At 31.4% G+C, this 19,206-nt stretch overlaps 1 protein-coding gene across 2 annotated transcripts; it reads left to right on the forward strand.

Moving 5' to 3' along the window:
* The first annotated feature begins 832 nt into the window (after positions 1-832).
* Positions 833-13,498, forward strand: LOC148598410 (heat shock 70 kDa protein 12B-like). Of its 2 annotated transcripts, none has more exons than XM_088560805.1 (5): positions 833-991; positions 3,246-3,639; positions 4,656-4,874; positions 9,576-9,726; positions 11,190-11,455. In XM_088560805.1, the coding sequence occupies exons 2-5, from the start codon at positions 3,265-3,267 to the stop codon at positions 11,315-11,317; spliced, it is 873 nt and encodes a 290-aa protein (XP_088416931.1). In that variant the 5' UTR covers positions 833-991; positions 3,246-3,264; the 3' UTR covers positions 11,318-11,455. The 2 variants fall into 2 exon arrangements, with proteins under 2 accessions (XP_088416931.1, XP_088416930.1); XM_088560804.1 differs by having other exon boundaries at positions 834-991; positions 11,455-13,498.
* The last annotated feature ends 5,708 nt before the right edge of the window (positions 13,499-19,206 follow it).

A 19,206-nucleotide genomic window follows, 5' to 3' on the forward strand; every position in this document is an offset into this window, starting at 1 on the left:
TCTCTTGTGCTTTTAATTGCCAATCAAACTAAAGTGACATTTCTTCAACCATTGCGTATTGAACTTTCCTCTCCAAAGCCAAATATTTGTTTGTGTTTCCTAAATTTCAAATGTGTTGTCAGGCATTTTGCTTTTTACGGAATAAAGGGTTTTCCAAAAATATCTTTGCTGGCTATCAATAAAATTTTATCTACAAACATTCAACGGTCGTCACCCGAGATATTATTGTGGTGTCGCCTGTTGTTTGCGGATATCTCTTATTTTGCTAGCACAAAAACGACAAAGTGGGGAGGTCACGTTCTTAAAAAATCACAATGTTTTGCACAGGTTCTTACCATACCATCAATTATTGCAGAGGATTAGCTAAGCGTATTAAGTGATTTAGATTATTTAGGCGTGAAGTACTACAAAAGCAAACTTTAAAGTTATGAATATTACCTCAAAAACATAACATAGATAGACATCAACTTTCAGTAATTAATGTTTATGGCAATATATCATGTATATTGGCTTTATTGACCACGAAAGGATGTGCCGTAATTCCCTAGAGAACTACATGAACAATGTAAATTTCGGATGCTCAATCCTTAACTCCAGGTGAAGTGAACCATAAAAAATGCAAATTATTTCAAAGACAAAGAGAATACCAATAAACACAACTTTTCGTATTTTCTAACGTTGTAACAGTATGACGTTATGTAGGGGAGACACTGTTCTGTTTTCTCATTGATTATTTAAGATGCCAAGATATGATACTGATATTATGACCTCCGTAGCTCATATCATAATGGTAAAGGTTGACGGTTTAAATAATTCAAAATGTAAACATTGTTATACGATAGTAGAATAAGATTTAAAAATACAAGATAACATTTTAAAGTTGAATATAAATTTTACGAGAGGAACACACGCAGGTTTTAGTTGATTTTTGTTCTGTTATGGTGTAATTGATCAACGCATTTTATATGAAAAAAAGTTGTTGATACAAAAGGTAAGAACATGTATTTATAATTTCATTCATACATATATTAAGCATTTGGTGCTTTTTTTGTCCTTAATCATTGTAATGGTTAATCAAATAAAACTTAAGTTTAATCGCATTTAAAAGTATAATTCATGGAGGGTCATAGCTTATGAGGCGTTATCTTCATGTATTCTCAAATGTTTCAAAAGTGTGTATTCGTAAATAATTTAGTGTGAATTTCCTCTTTAACTCTTACTCAGAAAATAAAAAGACGAACGTCTTTCCTCAATTTAACTTTTATTTATAAGGGACATGCCCTAGCTTTGTTTTAGACTTAAGCATGCTTCATTTGGACATGAACAAATTGATAGTACATACACAATTTGAAATATTTATTATATTACACAGCCCGTCTTATTTGGAAAAGTTTTGTCTGAAAATATATATGTGTGATTACAAACGAAAGAAATCAGGTTATCCTCCATATTATGATGTTATTGGGTTCATTCTGATTTATTTTCTTCTTTCTGGTTTGTTTTATCTGAAAAAAGTACATCGTTTCAAACTTTATCTTAGCATTTCCAGGATTGACGAACAAAAATAGTTTATTTTACATTTATTTTCTATACCAGACCAGTTATCTAGGTATTTGACTGCATAGGTCAAGGTCAAGGTCATTAAATGGCAAATCATTTGACCGATAATATCAGTTTAATGGCGTTACCGCCACTGTAATTAGACTGATATAATTGATAGTTCATTCTGACAAAATTAACGACATACAACACATTACAATACGTGTCAGTCGACATGTCTGAACAACATGTTTATGTCTGAAACCGAGTAAATTTGATCACGATGTATTAATAAATTGTATGCACATACGACCGATCATTGAGAATGGTATGATATTTTACCACACGACAATGCGAAGGAAGAATATCGCGCTAAACTGCAGGGAGTATGTGATAGGACAGTGGTTAGACATTCTTGATTAAATAATGTTAGTCTTTGAGAAAGAGAGGAGTGTGTATGAACATTTTTAGACTTTATAACTGATATTTTCTTATGTGAACTTTTGATTAAATTAATATGTATAAGGGGTAAAACAACTATACAAAACATGAGAACAGGTACAAAATATCTCCAAATACATAATGAAATTCTAATGGGGACAGGTGATCAAACAAATTAATATTAACCACATACTTGTACAAATCAAAAAGGTGTTACATGTACATATGACATATTATACATAAACAACCATTAAGATGACAAAGGTGCATGAGGAAAATGGTAGTTGTACAGGTTCATTTACAATTAAGAGGGTAATATCAATAAATAAATGACAAATTAAAAGAGAGGAAATAAACATAATGAATCAATCATAACATAGACATGATATAATCGTTAGTATATATAAGGGGATAGGGAACTTAGAAAAGAGGACTAAGAAGGAACTTATGAAAGAGAGAATTGAAGAGATGTAAGTTCAAGAGTCTTCTGACTCTTTCTCTCTTCTTATTGTTTTTACGTTGCTGTTGTATTGTGATTGCTGAATAATAAAAGAACCAGTCGTACGTCAGCTTATTGATCACGGCCATGGAAGGTAACAGAAACAGATCTTCACACTGTTATAAGTACATGTTATATTATATTGTATTACGCATGCAAAAAAAAAAAACAATAATTGTTCATGTATTATTAATGTATTGGTTGATATAACACACAATATTTTCAAATTAAGCATTCAACATTTGTGCAAAGTTTCATATGAAGTGCAAACTAAAATTCACGCTACAATTATTGATTGAGATGTATGGCATTAAAATTTTGAATTCTTAATTTTGATACACTGCAATTTTGTATTGACATTAATAATTGAGTTACACATTCCGTGAGCCGATTCGCGCAAAGATTTGACGGATCGATGACCGTTGAATGATTGATCGCTGACAGATCGATAACCGACAGATCTGATCGCTGTTTTGTTATATAAAATGACGTAAGATCAGTTTTTAATAAAAAGAAATGTCAAATAAAAGTATAAATTGATTTTTTAATCCATTACATTATATTAATATTTGTAAGATTGACAAAGAAAATAACAAAAACCTTAAAATACATTGACCGCTCTGTGGTCACGTGATGCGACCACCAGTTAAAGGATCGGTTCGAAGGATCGATGACTGACTGGAAACTGATCGGTGAATCTAAAATAACTATGTACTCTCAACACTCATTTAGATCTTAATGTGGCTATGTTTTTGTTCAATCATAGTAACAACAAGGTAAGACGAATGGCAAAGAATCAAGAAGAACGGAACGTTGAGAGCCTGTTGCACAAAAGATCACAGAGCATATTCGATGAAAATTTTTTGATTGTTGCCGCGTTAGACTTCGGAACAACATTTTCTGGTTATGCATTTTCCTTTAAAGATGATTTTAAGAACGATCCATTGAAAATTAACGTCAATCAAGCTTGGAACTCAGGTGGTCCAGGACATAGTTTACTTTCCCTGAAAACGCCTACATGTTTGCTGTTGAACAAGTTTCAGGAAATGATTGCTTTTGGGTACGAAGCTGAAAATGATTATGCAGAGCTTGTGTCTGCAAAGGAATATCATGACTATTATTATTTCACCAGGTTTAAAATGTGTCTCTATCAGAACAAGGTAAATACAATCTTAACATGTTTTTTACACCTACATTGATTCAGACAGAAGCTGGTATCCATAGTACGAATTATGTCTCAGCAAATCGTGTCTGTTTATCCCTTTAAACAAATTGCAATAATTGAATTTAACAATTATGGTATTCTCTGATGTTGTTGGGATGTATTTCTTCGTTGCGACATGTGTATTGTACTTCTATTGTAAAATCCAAGATTTTGTTGTTGGTATACAAAGCTATTTAGTTATAGCCTTGATTTGTGTAAAAACGGTTTCATGTAGCCTGACTCAAGGCAAGAAAATACAGAAGTCGTATCATATTTTAGGCTATATACTTTAATTGATTAAATCGGATAAATCTTATATGAACACGTCAAAACAAATAAAAACACAATAATGTATTGATATGAATGTCACACCAACGCTCCGTTTTTATATTTGTGTTCTTTAAAATTTAAGTTAGTTAATCTGTTGTGGATGCACGTTCAATAATGTGTATTATGTCTATATATTTTCACGAGGCAGTATCACTATTCGACGTTGTTTTGACACGGCTGTCAAAATGCAAATAATTGCACCTACACATGTACATAATGGGTGTGTATGCATCTATCCTATTTGCGTTTATAAAACATTCGGTATATTTTAATGGTTGTATTTATAAGTGTTGTTAACTACATTACCTATACTTAAAATTGTTGTGTTCATATAAACAAAAAGACAATACCAATCTTTAATTAAATAATCAAAAGTTGTTGCACTTATCAATATAACATGACTGGATACACATGCAGTGTAACTTTTTTACTTTATCTCTTTTTTTTTATGTATTTTTTTTATTTATTTATTTTTTTTTTTTTCTTATTTTTTTTTTTTTTATTTTCTTATTTTTTTTTTGTTATTATCCTGAAATATTTGTTTTCGTCAGTTGTAAGCCAAATTTAATTACACCGCCTGGAGTGCTTGATGTGTATGTTAGAATTAAGTAAAGTCTACTTGTTTTCTTTTTATAACAATAGAGATTATCGATAGACATGGTAATCGAAGATATTACGGGCAAACCGATGAAAGCTTTAGATGTGTTTTCACTGTGTATAAAAGCTTTAAAAACACACTTAGAAACTGAACTTAAAAAGCATCTTCTTGGAATCGAAAGTTCAGACATTCGATGGGTGTTAACAGTCCCCGCAATGTGGAGTGAAAATGCTAAACAGTTCATGAGACGGAGTGCTGAAAAGGTAAAACATATTTTATGCATGATCTGTCCCTCTGCCTTAGGCATTATATTCAATCTTGCTAAATGACACAGCCATCTACGATTTATCTGTTTTACCATTTACGACAAAATTGATACTAATATTTTTTTAACATTATGCTCTCGCAATCTCTTTTAAAAATATAGTCAGTCCTCAAATTTCAGAACAATCAATTTATTTGACATGTAATATAATTAAGTTTTATCATTGATATAGTTCATGAAATATATTCATGCTTTTTGTAGTATTACATAATGTAGAATTCGTGTTACTTCATTCGTAATAAACTATAATACATGAAATGTGAACAGATACACATTTTTTTTTGTTGTAAAAGAAACTTCCTGTAGGGCTGAAATCGATCTTTTAGAGCTACTTAGGTAAACAGTTAAATTGATAACCTTTACAAGGGTTTCGTTCCCTATCAAAATGATACAATCATGTTATCTATCGACATTTGTTCTTTACCGCATTTAAATTTCCAGAGAACTTATAATCCTTTTGAAATGTATTTGTCGAAAGCAATACTTAGCCTATTTAAACTGTTCTTTGATGTATAAAATGGCTTCTAAGTAAAAGTATAGTTGCCTTTTTAAAATGTTCGAAAAAATTGTCTTTATACCTTTAATTAGTTTGTACGTGCAGAACAAAGAAATAGTACCAACTATACATGAAAAAAGTTTGAGAGTTTATAGTATGGAATTCAACAATAAAACTTCCATAACACAATCTATGTGTACTTATATTTTTTTTTATCTATATAAGAACCTTTACTTCGCAAAACATCACTAGATGTTCGTACAAACAAGATACTGTATGTACCATTCATATACAAAACTATTAACAACATTTTAAAAAAGTTCACCACGTACTTTTTTTTAATAATGTTTAAATGAACTGAAGGTACGGATTTGAAAAGAATGTGACTGAAACCGTATAATTTGCATTACCGCACTTATCCCAGATCTACTGTCCTACTTTTTTCATTTTGAAACGTAACTTACAAACTCTGCATGAGAACCAGATTTTAGTCTGATTTAATAATGAAGTTTCTATATCTTTTGTAATGAAGTTTTGTATTACGTTCGTAATGAGGTTTTTTTTATATCATACGGAATGAAGTGTTTCTTGAAGTCTCTTGACTTACTCTTGACTTACTTATGATCTCAAACAGGAGTATTTATCATTTGGTAAAACAAAGTTTGGTTGCAATCGTTTAATTATTCAAATACATATATACCTTTTTTAGCATTGCATACTAATCGTTTTATGGAGGGGGAGGAAACCCTTATAACAGTAATCAATACGAATTAATATATGATAAGTATTTATTAAATTTATTACCACTGGGCCGATGCTACTGTTGCTGGACCAAAAGTACCACTTACTCAATATTAAGAATTGTCTGATGGTGAAATGTATCTTATTTAGTACAATAATCAGTATTACAGATGTTCAAAATACCTAAAACACCATGGCTTCGTTTCTTGCATTTCACACTATCTCATGATAATTGGGCAATTTGGCTTCCTATTTCGATATTATTTGTTTTGAACACTTCTTGTGCACAATATTGTTCGATTTAGATCTTACTATATATCTGTTTTAAACGTTGCTTATAATCATGTTCAGCATTTGTACTAAATTTCTACTAAATTTGAGGTACATTAATGAATGACTGGTAGTTTTTAATTTACTTATTTACTTAGTCCTTTTCGATCATCTCTGCTTTTTTCGCAATTTACATCTTATTCCAATCTAATTCAATTATCCTTCCACCATACTTCTCAAGGTTTCTGTAGGTCTTCCCCTTTTTCTCTATCCATCAGGAGTCCACTTGAGAGCGATACTAATCAGTATATTTTGTTCTTTCTGATGTTGCGTCCTATTCATCGCCATCATCGCTGTTCAAACCGCAATTGAAAAGGCCTTTAATATGAAATCTGTTTGGGCCAAAATATTTAGCATATTGTTTCAGGAGGTGTTTATGTGCTTATATGGAAAGATGACGGCTTCGTTAAATCACTCTAAATCAGCACTACAGAGTAATATGTGTTTTACATTACTTTTATCGATCAAGATCTTAGTTTTATGGGAAACACTCCCTCTTCTACATACAGATCTAAGCAAACATAAAGTTGATATTCCATTTCATATTCTTGATGCTTTGTCTTACGATGTTCTATTTCGTGGTTTATAATTGTACTTATTTGTGTACATTAAACCAGTCAGATTGTTCGCCATTATTGACATTACAGTATTCACAATAGTTGAAGAATGGCTTAAGGTAGTTAACCCGAGAAACCATCAAAGATTTCGAATAATTCATTTGTCTTTATATTTGTATAATATCACAGTAATTGTAGTACAATTTCTGATTTTGTTTAAAGAAAAAAGATTAAAACACTGCTATTTTAAGAAATCTGAAACATTGGCCAAATTGAATAATATATTTTATTAATGAAATATTAAAAAAAACAACTGAATTTACAGTTATCAAAATATTAATGTATACGATTCAACCTGATTTTTTTCATTTTATTTTTGATGTCGAATAGTAACCGGGCTTTTATTCCCAAAACAAAAAGGGACGATTTTCATCTTTAGGTCTATATAAGAACCTTTGTTTCCCATAACATCACTAGATGTTCGTACACACAAGACACTGTATCTACATAGTTTTTTTAATAATGTTTAAATGAACTGAAGTTACGTTATTTGAAAAGAATGTGACTGAAATCTTATAACTTTCATTGCATCGCTTACTCCAGGTCTACTACCCGACTTTTCTCATTTTTAAACGTAACTTACAAACTCTGCATGAGAACCAGATTTTAGTCTGACTTCGGGATAATTTTGATTCCGAGTAAATATCTTTATTAGTTCCGTATTTTAATAAACAAAATTCTTATCAGTTTAAAGGTCACATTTTAAAATTTTGTGAAATTATGAATAAAATTAAATCATAATTGATGCAAACTGTACTGTTAGAAGAATTATTATTTTATAATACTTTGCCATCATACAGTGAACGCCGACTTATTGTTAATATTTCGCCCTAAGCACTGTAGAGCAACTAAAGAAATTCTTGCTTCAAACTAAGGACCAACGTATAGTTGTTAATATCCAAATCAATATAATTGTTTTTTTAATGGGTTGATAAACTGTATACAACTAAATATTGAAATGATGGTCTGTTTGGTAAAAATTATATTTTCGTATTTTGTACATTTTTGTTGTCTATTTCATTAATTGTGGGTTGAAAAATCTAAGAAAACAGGAATGTCAGATTTTCACACGTTTCGGCAGAAATATAATAATCTATATTTGTAAATTGATAACCTTTACATTCATTTGATGAATAAATGCATCTGTTGCTGAATTAACTGGAGAACTGCATTTTTTCTGAAAGGAATGTTCGTAGAATTATCCCTTTTCTAACAGTTATACAAGAATTGAAGTATGGAACATATTGCTAGCCTAACAAATACAAGTCCCTGCCATGAGCCGCATAGGGAAACATTTGTGCTTTCAGCGAAATGTATCGGACTATTATGTTTGATGACTTAAATTACCACGATTTGGATATATAATCATTATTTTCTGCGTCAATGTAAAACGTGTGACTATAATTTTCATTAGCACAGAGATGATGAAAATACATAAAAAGAATTAAAAGTTTCAACATTACTTCTGTTTCCATTCAAGTGAAAAACTATAAATGACTTGATAAATATTAATATCGTAGTGTGTGTGTGTATGTGTAAACAAATAATCACTGATCAAGTAGCCCTGTGAAATCTATTTTTCAAGTCTTGATAAAAGGTTAATACTAAAAAGTGTAGAATGATGTTTTTATTTGTATTGTTTTGTATTTAGTTCAAAACTTATTAAATTTATAAAACAAAATCGTAAAAATCATGTAAGTAGTTTAAATGGATTCCCAGCAGAAATAGCCTGTTGGCAAAAATGAATATTATCATTTTATTGATATTAAAAATAAAGAGATTTGGTATTCGATAATTTCACTTTGAGTGGAGGAGGTGTCACATAATGCGAATATGACATGAAATGTCTTAAGGTAGGTTATTAGCTTTCTCTTGTTGAATTTTTAGCACTGTGGTTGATTGTAGGTCAACAGTGTCGGTGTTATGTATGCTTCAACTACATCAAAGCGTTGTTGTTAATGTAAGCCAACATTCACTTAGTTGTCTTTGTCATGTAACAACATTCTGAAATTCTTTGTTTCCAGGACCGAAATTATATTAAGCGAGATTAAGCTTTTCTTTACGATTTGAATAATATAAACTAGAAAGAGTATTTGATATATCATAAAATAAATGCAGATTCAAATGCAACGAGATGAAGGTACACTTTTGTTCTTACCTCACTCGCAGTTATCCTTAAGTATGGTATATATAAATTAGAGAATTTACTTTGTCAAACTTAGTTTATTTCACATTTAAGAAAATAAAGGTTGATCTATTGCTAAAAATGCTTGTATTTTTACGTGTCCCTCTTTTTATGCAGCATTCTTTTTTTATTAAGTAGATAATGTTTCGGTTTTTTTGTTTTTGTTTTTGTTTTTTGTTTGTTTGTTTGTTTGTTTTTTTGTTTTTGTTTTTTTTTTAATTGTTTTTTTTATTATTTAAATATTTAAAACTAGTTCGTTATATTTTCTAGGCTGGAATAGAGCCCGAAAGGTTAAAAATAGCACTTGAACCAGAAGCAGCATCAATATTCTGCCAGCATGTCCCAGTTGAAAAACTCCATGACAAAAATACGATTGCTGTTGCATCTACTGGTACCAAATTTGTCGTTGTTGATGTTGGAGGTAGGTTGACCAGTTCTGGTTCTAAATGTAATAACTTGATTTATTCAACTATATGTATTTAAGTATTGTTTCTAGGTTTGTAACTTAGTATACGATATATGGTAGTACGGGACAGTTCATCTAGGTGTTATCATGTAGGACACAGGAGCATGATGCATGGTACGACAAATCAATAATATACAAACGTCTCAGAATGCGACGACTCTATTCGCTACACTGCTCCATAGGATCAAACTAATACAGGGAAGATTATGTGAACTTATAAAAGGGTCTGAAAAATTCCCAACAATGTTAAACTGTCAAATTTTGGTCGTTCCATACACCGTGTACTTAGTTACAAACCTAGATTAATCCTGCAAGGAGGAATGATCCAGCCGTCGAAAGATACATTATATATAATCTAGCTGGACAAATGGACTAGGGCTCTGGACTTTGTGCAGGCGGTGTCACCATATATGTCAGAGCGGTAGGAGTTCGAGTACCGCTGAGGGAACAACCATAAATTTGCATCGTAAAATTTGACAGTTCTAACATTGTTGGGAATTTTCAGACCTTTCTATATACATACACACACACACATACAAGCACACACACGCGTGTGTGTGTGTGTGTGTGTGTGTGTGTGTGTGTGTGTGTGTGTGTGTGTGATAACTGAAATGTCTTCTGTCTCAATAAATGCTTTAAATGATTTGGTTCGGCTGTGAAATAATGTTCACCGAAAATGTATTTCCCAATTTTAAATTTGATGTAAATGTTTATTTATTATCGTGGTAATTGTATCGGATATACAAAAAAACACCGATTTCATTAGTCGTGGACTCGCGAACTACTATGACAAATTTAGATATATATTGTTTTAGTCGACTCAAACAAATGATACCCATATGTAAATAATTTACCACATACTGGAATCAGATTCTTATTTGCTTCCAGACGATATTGCAATATTCTGAATATGAAATATTAGTGAAAAGCAAAATAAGTGAGAGTTAGAAGCAATACGAAGCTATAAGAATTCCATAACGAAAAAAATGTACGTTTATGAAAACATACACTGAGGCCCTTAGGATTAGGTAAACAATACACCACACTCTCTGAATAGAAGGAAAATTAAACATGAAAATTACATTGGTGTTTTTATAGACGATGACATTATGTTTGATACACAAATATTTCAGTCAGCAAACGGAATGCATTTCGTGTGGAATACAAACCGTTAGTGTTTTCACATTATTCACATTAATTATGCTAGGTAGTCTGCGAGTTCAGCGACGAAATGGAATATATGAAAAAAAAATTATAAATCCAAAATATCCTCTTTATACATGTATTTGTTTATACATTTAGCAGTCTTATTGTTTTATACTGTTAAGTTACAGGGTAGGTCTTGTTTTTGAATTTACAAGTTCTCATATTACTTTTCTTAACTTTACCGCTTTATTTCATAAACTGTGAACTTGTAGCTAGCGAAGAAATGTCAAGTTTTACTGAGGTATGTCTGTATGTGAATGTGAAGTTTTTCTATCCAAGGATGGTTTGCGACATACTAAAATGGGTCTTATTACTAGCATTGACGAACATGGCGTCATAATTAGTCATTCAAACATATAACTCAATGAATGTTAAAACGACAACATCTGTGGTGCAAACAGTCTAAATTACATTAACTATTTTATATAATGTTTCCCCTATTTAGGCTGGTACTTACACGTTGTTTTAAAATTATAGGAGGGACAACAGATATAACAGTGCATGAGAAAATTAATGACGGAAGTCTCCGCGAAGTGTGTTGCGCTTCAGGTAATGGCTGCGGTGGAACAACTGTCGACTCGGCGTTCGTTGATTTGCTTAAAAATATAATTGGCAAAAAAGGAATGGATTTGCTTAAAAAAGAGGACTTGGATGAATACTTAGATCTTTTAAGGGAATTCGAATTAAAGAAACGAGCTTTTCGTTTGGACAAACAAAACAAAATCAATTATCGAATTCCTTTAGCTACTTTAGATAGCGTTGTAAGAAATACAACCATTCATCGTTCATTTAATGAAGCCCTTCAAGCATCAAAATTCGCGACAGCCATTTCGTTAAAGAAAGATAAACTTAACATCGAACACCAAATTTTTAGATCCCTATTTGATTCTACCATTTACGGTATTGTAATGTTATTAAATAATATGCTTAAAGACAGACATGCGGATGGCGTTTCACAAATTATTCTTGTTGGCGGGTTTTCAGGGTGTATTGTACTTCACGAGGTCATAAAAAAATCTTTTCCTGAACTTGAATTATTTGTACCACATGAGAGCGAAATGTCTGTGGTAAAAGGAGCGGTAATATTCGGTCACCGGCCTGACATAATTTTAGAAAGAGTATCAAAATACACATTTGGGTTTTCCAAGCGAAAACGGTTTGATTCCATGCAGCACGACCAAGATCATCTTGAGCTTATAAATGGACAGGAAAAGTGTTGCCGTGTATTCGAACCTATTATTCATAAATATGATCGCATACCTTTTGGAAAAAGAGTAATATCTACATCTAAAACTAAACCAGACAATGACAAATATTTTACTCTTAGAATATATCAATCAGAAAAACAAAATCCAATCTATACTGACGAAGATGGTTGTTCTGTACTCGGGGAGATTAAGGTACAGAAAGTAGATCCGAATGCTACAGAAACAGTTATGGTTGTTCTGAAATTTGGAGAAACTGAAATAAATGTTAAAATAGTACAGAAGGATCATAATATAGAAACTAGAGGTGTAATAGAAATGATTTAGAAGCACTATATATATATATGTGTGTGTGTGTGTGTGTGTGTGTGTGTGTGTGTGTGTGTGTGTGTGTTACAACTAGTTACAATTTGATGCTCCCCTGTTTATATTTCTTACAAGATAATTTATATCAAAATGAAAAAGCATATCAGTGCTTCCATTTTTACTTGTTTGCACAGTCTGAAAAAAAATAATACACAGGGAAAGTCCAACATTGAAACATAAGTACAAATCATCAGGAAACGTATGATTTTTAAATAACTTAGATAGATAGATATGGACATATTTTTTGTTCTTTTTCCATACTTGTTTTTTCTCTTTCTTTTTTTTTATTTTGTTTTGTTTCGCTTCAGTTTAGATTTATTTGTTTGCTAGGTGTTTGTTGTTGTTTGATTTTGGTTTTGTTTGTTTCAATTGAGAGATGCTTTCAGAATCTCTACATCGACAATTAAAAGTTATTTTTAATATGCTAAAATTTTGTATGTTCAACAACATATTCGAAAATCACATTATTTTATATTCCAATATACTTAGACTAAAAAGGAGAACACGTCTCTTCATCAGCTAATTATTAAGCAACTACTGTGACAATTTCATCCATCATCTGTCGAGTATTTAAGACGCATGCTGCCATCGAAAAGACTTTTTAATATTCCTGCATTTGTTTGTATATTTATCAATCATGTTTATATAAATTAAATTAACCCTAAATAAATGACATATTCAGAAAACTACTGAATTCAAACCCTGATCGGAAATTGACCAGTGACAGTTTTAAGTAGAACGTCGAACATAGAACTGTGACAGTAATTAAAACATCAAATATAACATTTTTCAAAGAGAGGTAGCATTTTACAATGTGGCTAAATACATTAATTTGGAAGGAAATTAAATTTGTATGTTTCTGTTTGGTTTCTTTGTGTTTTTTTATATTTTCTTGTTTCGAACATTATACAGGTATGTGGTTCCAAAAATTAAACTTATATGAAAAAGTCTTTGTTTTTTTTCTTTTAAAGTGGTGATCATATGAAGAAAAGTCCGTCCAAATATGCTTTCAAAATCTTGTAGACTCTCCAAACTTTTCGTGTGTTCATGTCGAATCAAAAATCTTTTTTGGTGTCATAAGTATGGCTTGCACTCTGACCCACAATATTTTCTTTTTTGTCAACAAAACCATGAATTAATAAATAGTGTGTCAAGTTTTATACGTAACTCCAATTATTTCGGAACATATGACTCAATATGGTACTATGTCGGTGGTCTAAGAAGAAAATTGATGCTTTTCTGATGATTATCTATTTATCCGTTTCTCTATGGAACATCCTTTCGCTATAATTCATTTTTGTACCCCGTGAAGAACAGGGACATCAAATAATTAAATAAGGGCTAAAGTGATATAATGTACTTCAAAATTTTTATTTACAATTATAACTGTATAATGTTCCATAATTCCGAATCTTATCGCATTATAAACATATAAACAAAGAAACAAGGAGTCTTGTTGATTTAATAATTCTCTACCGCTGATACAAGCAGTAACCACAGGAGCTTGTTCCCACTATCAAATATGCAGTCCCATTTTTTATGTATAGGTTATATGCTAGTTGGGCTGCATATTTGATAGTCGGAGTAACCCCTGTTCAGTCATAGGTCGTGAAATACTTTACAAAGCAATCAAGAACCATACTAATGATTTATAGATCTAGGTTAAACTGAACTCCTAATTTTACTCTTTCCCTTGATGCTACATGTAGAAAACGACATTTTGCTTTACAATTAGACGTAAAGGGAACATGAACTGAACAAAAAGAGCCAAACTAACGAAGTACCAATATAAAATATGACAGTGTGGTAAACAAAGGGGTAAAAGTAATCGCTATCGTCAATGCTACCCCCAAGAGAGCGGTAATTGAAATTGAAATATCCTCTCTTTTCCAACAAGATATTCTTATAACCTGCCAGGGGTCAAATAAAAAAAAAACATCCCAGTATCCAGTCACAATCTGTACATTAATAACAGGTCTGTGTGAATGATACGGGTTAGCTGCCAGAATGTTCAATAATTTACTCGCTTTTTGTTTGGAAAGATTTTTTGTATCGTGCTAGATCTTTAACAAATAGGCTTCTAGAACAAGGTTATGTTGCTACAAAATTGAAGTCATAACTAAAGAAGTTTTATGGTCGTCATCATGAACTCGTGGGTCGTTATGTTGTGTCCATCTGCACCATGAAAAACTGATTTATTGTTCTGTTTTATTCTTTTGGTTACTGCTATAACCTCGGTTCCCTTGATTACTCTTTAAATTTACGACAGCTTAACTCTACTAAGAACTTTTTTTTCGATACATGGGTACTATTAAAAAGAGTGTTCAGAGTCAATGACTTTTCAAACCAACAAAAACACTTGTTTTTGACACAAATAAGCAAACTGATCGGAAAAAGTGTCTTGGAAGTGCAGTTTTTGTTGCATTGCATGACCTTCTAAAAAACTTGTACTGCTATACAATACAACGAAAGTCGTTTTTGTTCTTGTGGCTTGCACTGGCATAAAACGAATATCGGCGATATGAAATCAAAAACAAATCAATAAGGATACAAAAATGCACTTTTTCGTTATGTACAATAAAATCAACTTTTGACAATGAGGAAGTGCTTTTTCTGCCTTTTCGTTGAACTGCATTTATTGCATTATTTGTATTATCTTTTTTAGAATAATACATGCTTTCCGTTTCTAAACGAACTGATAATTTTCGTTGTAGCCATCAAGAAATTATATACAGGTTCAGCGATGGCTTTTTTTTTGTTAATGAACGAGAACTTAGACTTCTACTAAATAACTTTGTTTAGTAACATATAATTATCTTTTGAAATATACACTGATTGATTGTTGGGGTTTAAGTCCGAGCAGCAATATTTCAGCTGTATTCAGACGATTTTAAATATACAAAATATTCACACACTGGACCACATGGGAACTTGTTATTGAACTAATGGAGAAATGACTCTTCCATAGCTGTTTTTTTAAACAAAAATTTCGATATTTTACTGCAAATGTTAGATATTAAAAAATAATTTTTTAATGTGCGTTTTCTTTTTCAATATTTATTTTCTAGGTTTTATATTTCGTTTCCTTAAGGGTGAAGGTCGTCCTTTCATTTAAATATTAGAAAATTGTTGGCATGTTTACCAAAAACTAATACGGACAGCACAATTTAATATTTTTCTTGAATATAGCGATTTATTCTTGTATGGGATGAAATTTGAGATGATCTGATGTAAAAAGTTTGGATTTGTTTGCACCTGCAGAGGGAAGTAAGCCATTACAGATTCGATGTGTACGACATTGAAATAAGCTTTCCATCGATATATAGTTTAGCTATATTATATTCCGATTCATTAAATTCCCGATAGCTTGCTTTCGTACTATTATCTTATTGATATAAATTTGTTACTGTATGGTTCAGATATTCTTACAATGAAATAAAATATTAATGTATTAAAGCTTAATTTAAAAAAAAAACATTGTTCAGAGCAATCGGTTCCATTGAAATGCATTCCAATACATTTTTTTAATAATTTAATATCTTTTCATGTTCAATATCTACATGTACATGATGTTTCTTCTTTCAACATGCTTGTTGAATGTTTAAATGAAATGAATTGTCGGTATATATAATAAAAGCTTAGTGCTTGTTTCCGAATCCTCCTTGTTAAACTTTGTTTGATCTTGTACAAATGTTTTTAATTAATTATAAATGAAATATCATGAATATGTTTCAATTTAATATGATTAGGTTTAGATGAAAGAAATGTCATAGTCATGCCAGCAACAGTTTATTGTACCTTCGCATTGATGAATGTATTCAAATCAATCTAGGAAACAAACATATGAGCTGAAATAAATAAATATAATATAAGGATACCAACAAGACAGGGAAGTTAAAGACAAACCACACTATTGTTTAAGCGCATTGTATGGCGCAAACTATTATATCGTCGTCATTTTGTGACGTCGCTTTTTGCGCGAAATTCGCGAGGATCGGATGGGAGATTTGGAACAATGTTCTTTTCTATGATAATGTGGGCTTGTTTCCCTAATCCCGACAAGATGTTTAAATAAGGAATATTAAAGTTAGTCCAGAAGTATTGGAAATAAAATATAACTTTCTAGTACATTTACCGAGGTAAAAATGTAGAAAAAGTTTCATGCGAAGAATCTATTCCAGACGAGGATTCAGAGGGGTGGATCCGGCGAAAGGTCCTCCCTTGGAATTTGAGGATATTTTGTCTGTGTGAAATCATGATTCATTATCGTTCATTTGCAAAAAATATCTATGCAGTATCAGAGTAGGACCACTGGAAAAATAATATAGCCTTACAGTCAGTATGTATGTTTACCGACAAGGATAGCCTGGCAATTTATTTTCTTTGATTCTAGGACCAAATTTTCTATCCTGCCCTTTTTTTAGAAAACGTTTTTCTTCTGCATAGAGCGCCGAACTATTTTTTCAATATAAACGAACAATATTAGGACAATTATAGATCACGCGTTTTTATTTCTTGAAAATTTCAATCCTGAATTGACACAAAAAACGCCACAAGAAGACACAAAATTGTACATATGGGAGGTGCACTTTCTTACATGTTAAAAAAACTTCACCGGCGGCTGTTGTGCGATATTTTCTTCCTATTGCTTAATAAAAATATTACTACTTATCGTTGAAACGCTCCATGTACATTTGTAAATATTGAACTTTACATCCCGATAAGTTATTCGCTATTGAAGTATTTCCAATAAACATTGTACGTGTAACTTGAAATATGAACACGAATTATAACATGTTCACTCGAAGAGACACAGTCATGCAACCAGAGTAGTTTTATGTATATATCGCTTTTTACCCTATGTTCTCTTCTCTCCAGTCTTAATTCTTTTTGTCTTCCGCTTATTTCTTCACGGTCCAGTTTTGTATTGCCGTTATAATATTCTATTTCTTCTAAAGATGTTCCGTTGCTGACTATGACGTAACGTCATCCAACATAACATTTGAAGTAGGAAACGTCCAATAATCAGAAATGGTACACAAATGTGACAAACTTTCTTATTTGATCGGTGACTCCCACTTTTTAAAGAGTTTATAACATCAGCTAATGGATACCTTTTCATACCGCAAATTTGAAAAAAAAATCTTAACGTGAGAAGTAGTTCAGATTACTGTGAATATGGTTCAAAAGTTAGTTTTTTTTTGCGGGAAACAATAAAAGGTTCCTTTTAGGCGGACTAAACTCATTGTATTGTGTTTTGAATGTTTATAAATAAAATACAGACAATTTCCAATCTATTTACTGGTATATGGCATGTGTCAATCGTAGAAATATTGGCAAGATCAGAGAATTGAATTTGAAAAATGACAAAAACTCCCAATTTTATGACTATTTGAACTGCTGTATCTTAGTTAAAAGCACGGTGACATATATTTTTAGATGCCTTTATACTTGAGACCATTCCATTAAAATTTCACGAAATCCCTAACGTCAGAACTGGTCAGCGTGATTTGTCTTTAAACAGGTACATGAAAAATATGGAATAACCAAAATAACACGTATAAAGAAACAAATGTAAATGAGCAACCCAATCGGATTTTTTCAAACACTTGACCAGGTGCAACGGTCGGGTAAGCATATAATCCTGTCGTTTAACAAACAACCGCAGAGTTTAAAATGTTAAGTCAGGAGTAAACGAAATAGGAAATGAGAATTAAGACACGATGAACAAATGGTTTATCATGGTGGAGATGGATACACTGAAATGATCAACAGGTTGATGATGAATCAAAATTTCTGTTGTGATGACTTTAATCTTGTATAACGCTTGAATTATGTAAACTCCATACACAGATACTGTAACGATCAAGCCACAGACGAATGAAAATTTTTTCATGAGTTTTCTTTTACCATCGATTTCTAAGTGTAGGTGAAGAGTAATAATCACTCGATCTATTAATTGAAAACCAATGACGTAATACGGTCACGTGACCACATGGATAATCAAAATATGTTTAATGTTTTGTTTATGATTATTTCGTTACTTATTTAGAAAAAAACAAATGTATTGAATTCGTCTGATTAATGTATAAAAATGTATCTCCAGCGGGACAGTGAAAAACAAATCGTTCAGTTGATGATACAAGCACCAAACTTGGTATGGTTGGAGTTTATCTATATCCTTAACAGATAAGCACATTAGCCACAAAATATAAATTAAAATGGCGGTCATTTATCAAGATGGCGGACATTGACTAAAAATTCAATTTTGGAATATTTTTAATCCCTATAATGTTATTTTTAAGAATGTTGAAACCAATAACTCTCACGTTATGTAATCCTTAAATGTTCAAACATGTTTTAATCACTTTAATCAACTTATTATTTACGATGGCATCCATTTTGAAAAACAATGGCTGTTTTTAGGTCTATTTGTAAGTTTGTTTAAAGGTTTTTTTGTTCATGATTCCTGAAGGACTTCCTGCATGTGGTGATTTTTTGTGTATATCTACAGTAAAGAGAATTTTTTTAGTATAAGAAATAAGTTTTTAAAACATTTTTTTTATGATTTATGGAGTAGTCGTCTAAGCACAACCAGGGCACAGTGGTAACGCCACTTCTGTGAAACCCAGTATGGGGTTCAGTGCCAGCTAATACA

This window comes from Perna viridis, chromosome 14 (genome assembly GCF_037379345.1).
Source record: "Perna viridis isolate PV_CMFRI_1.1 ecotype Kerala chromosome 14, ASM3737934v1, whole genome shotgun sequence".
NCBI classification, from domain to species: Eukaryota; Metazoa; Mollusca; class Bivalvia; order Mytilida; family Mytilidae; genus Perna; species Perna viridis.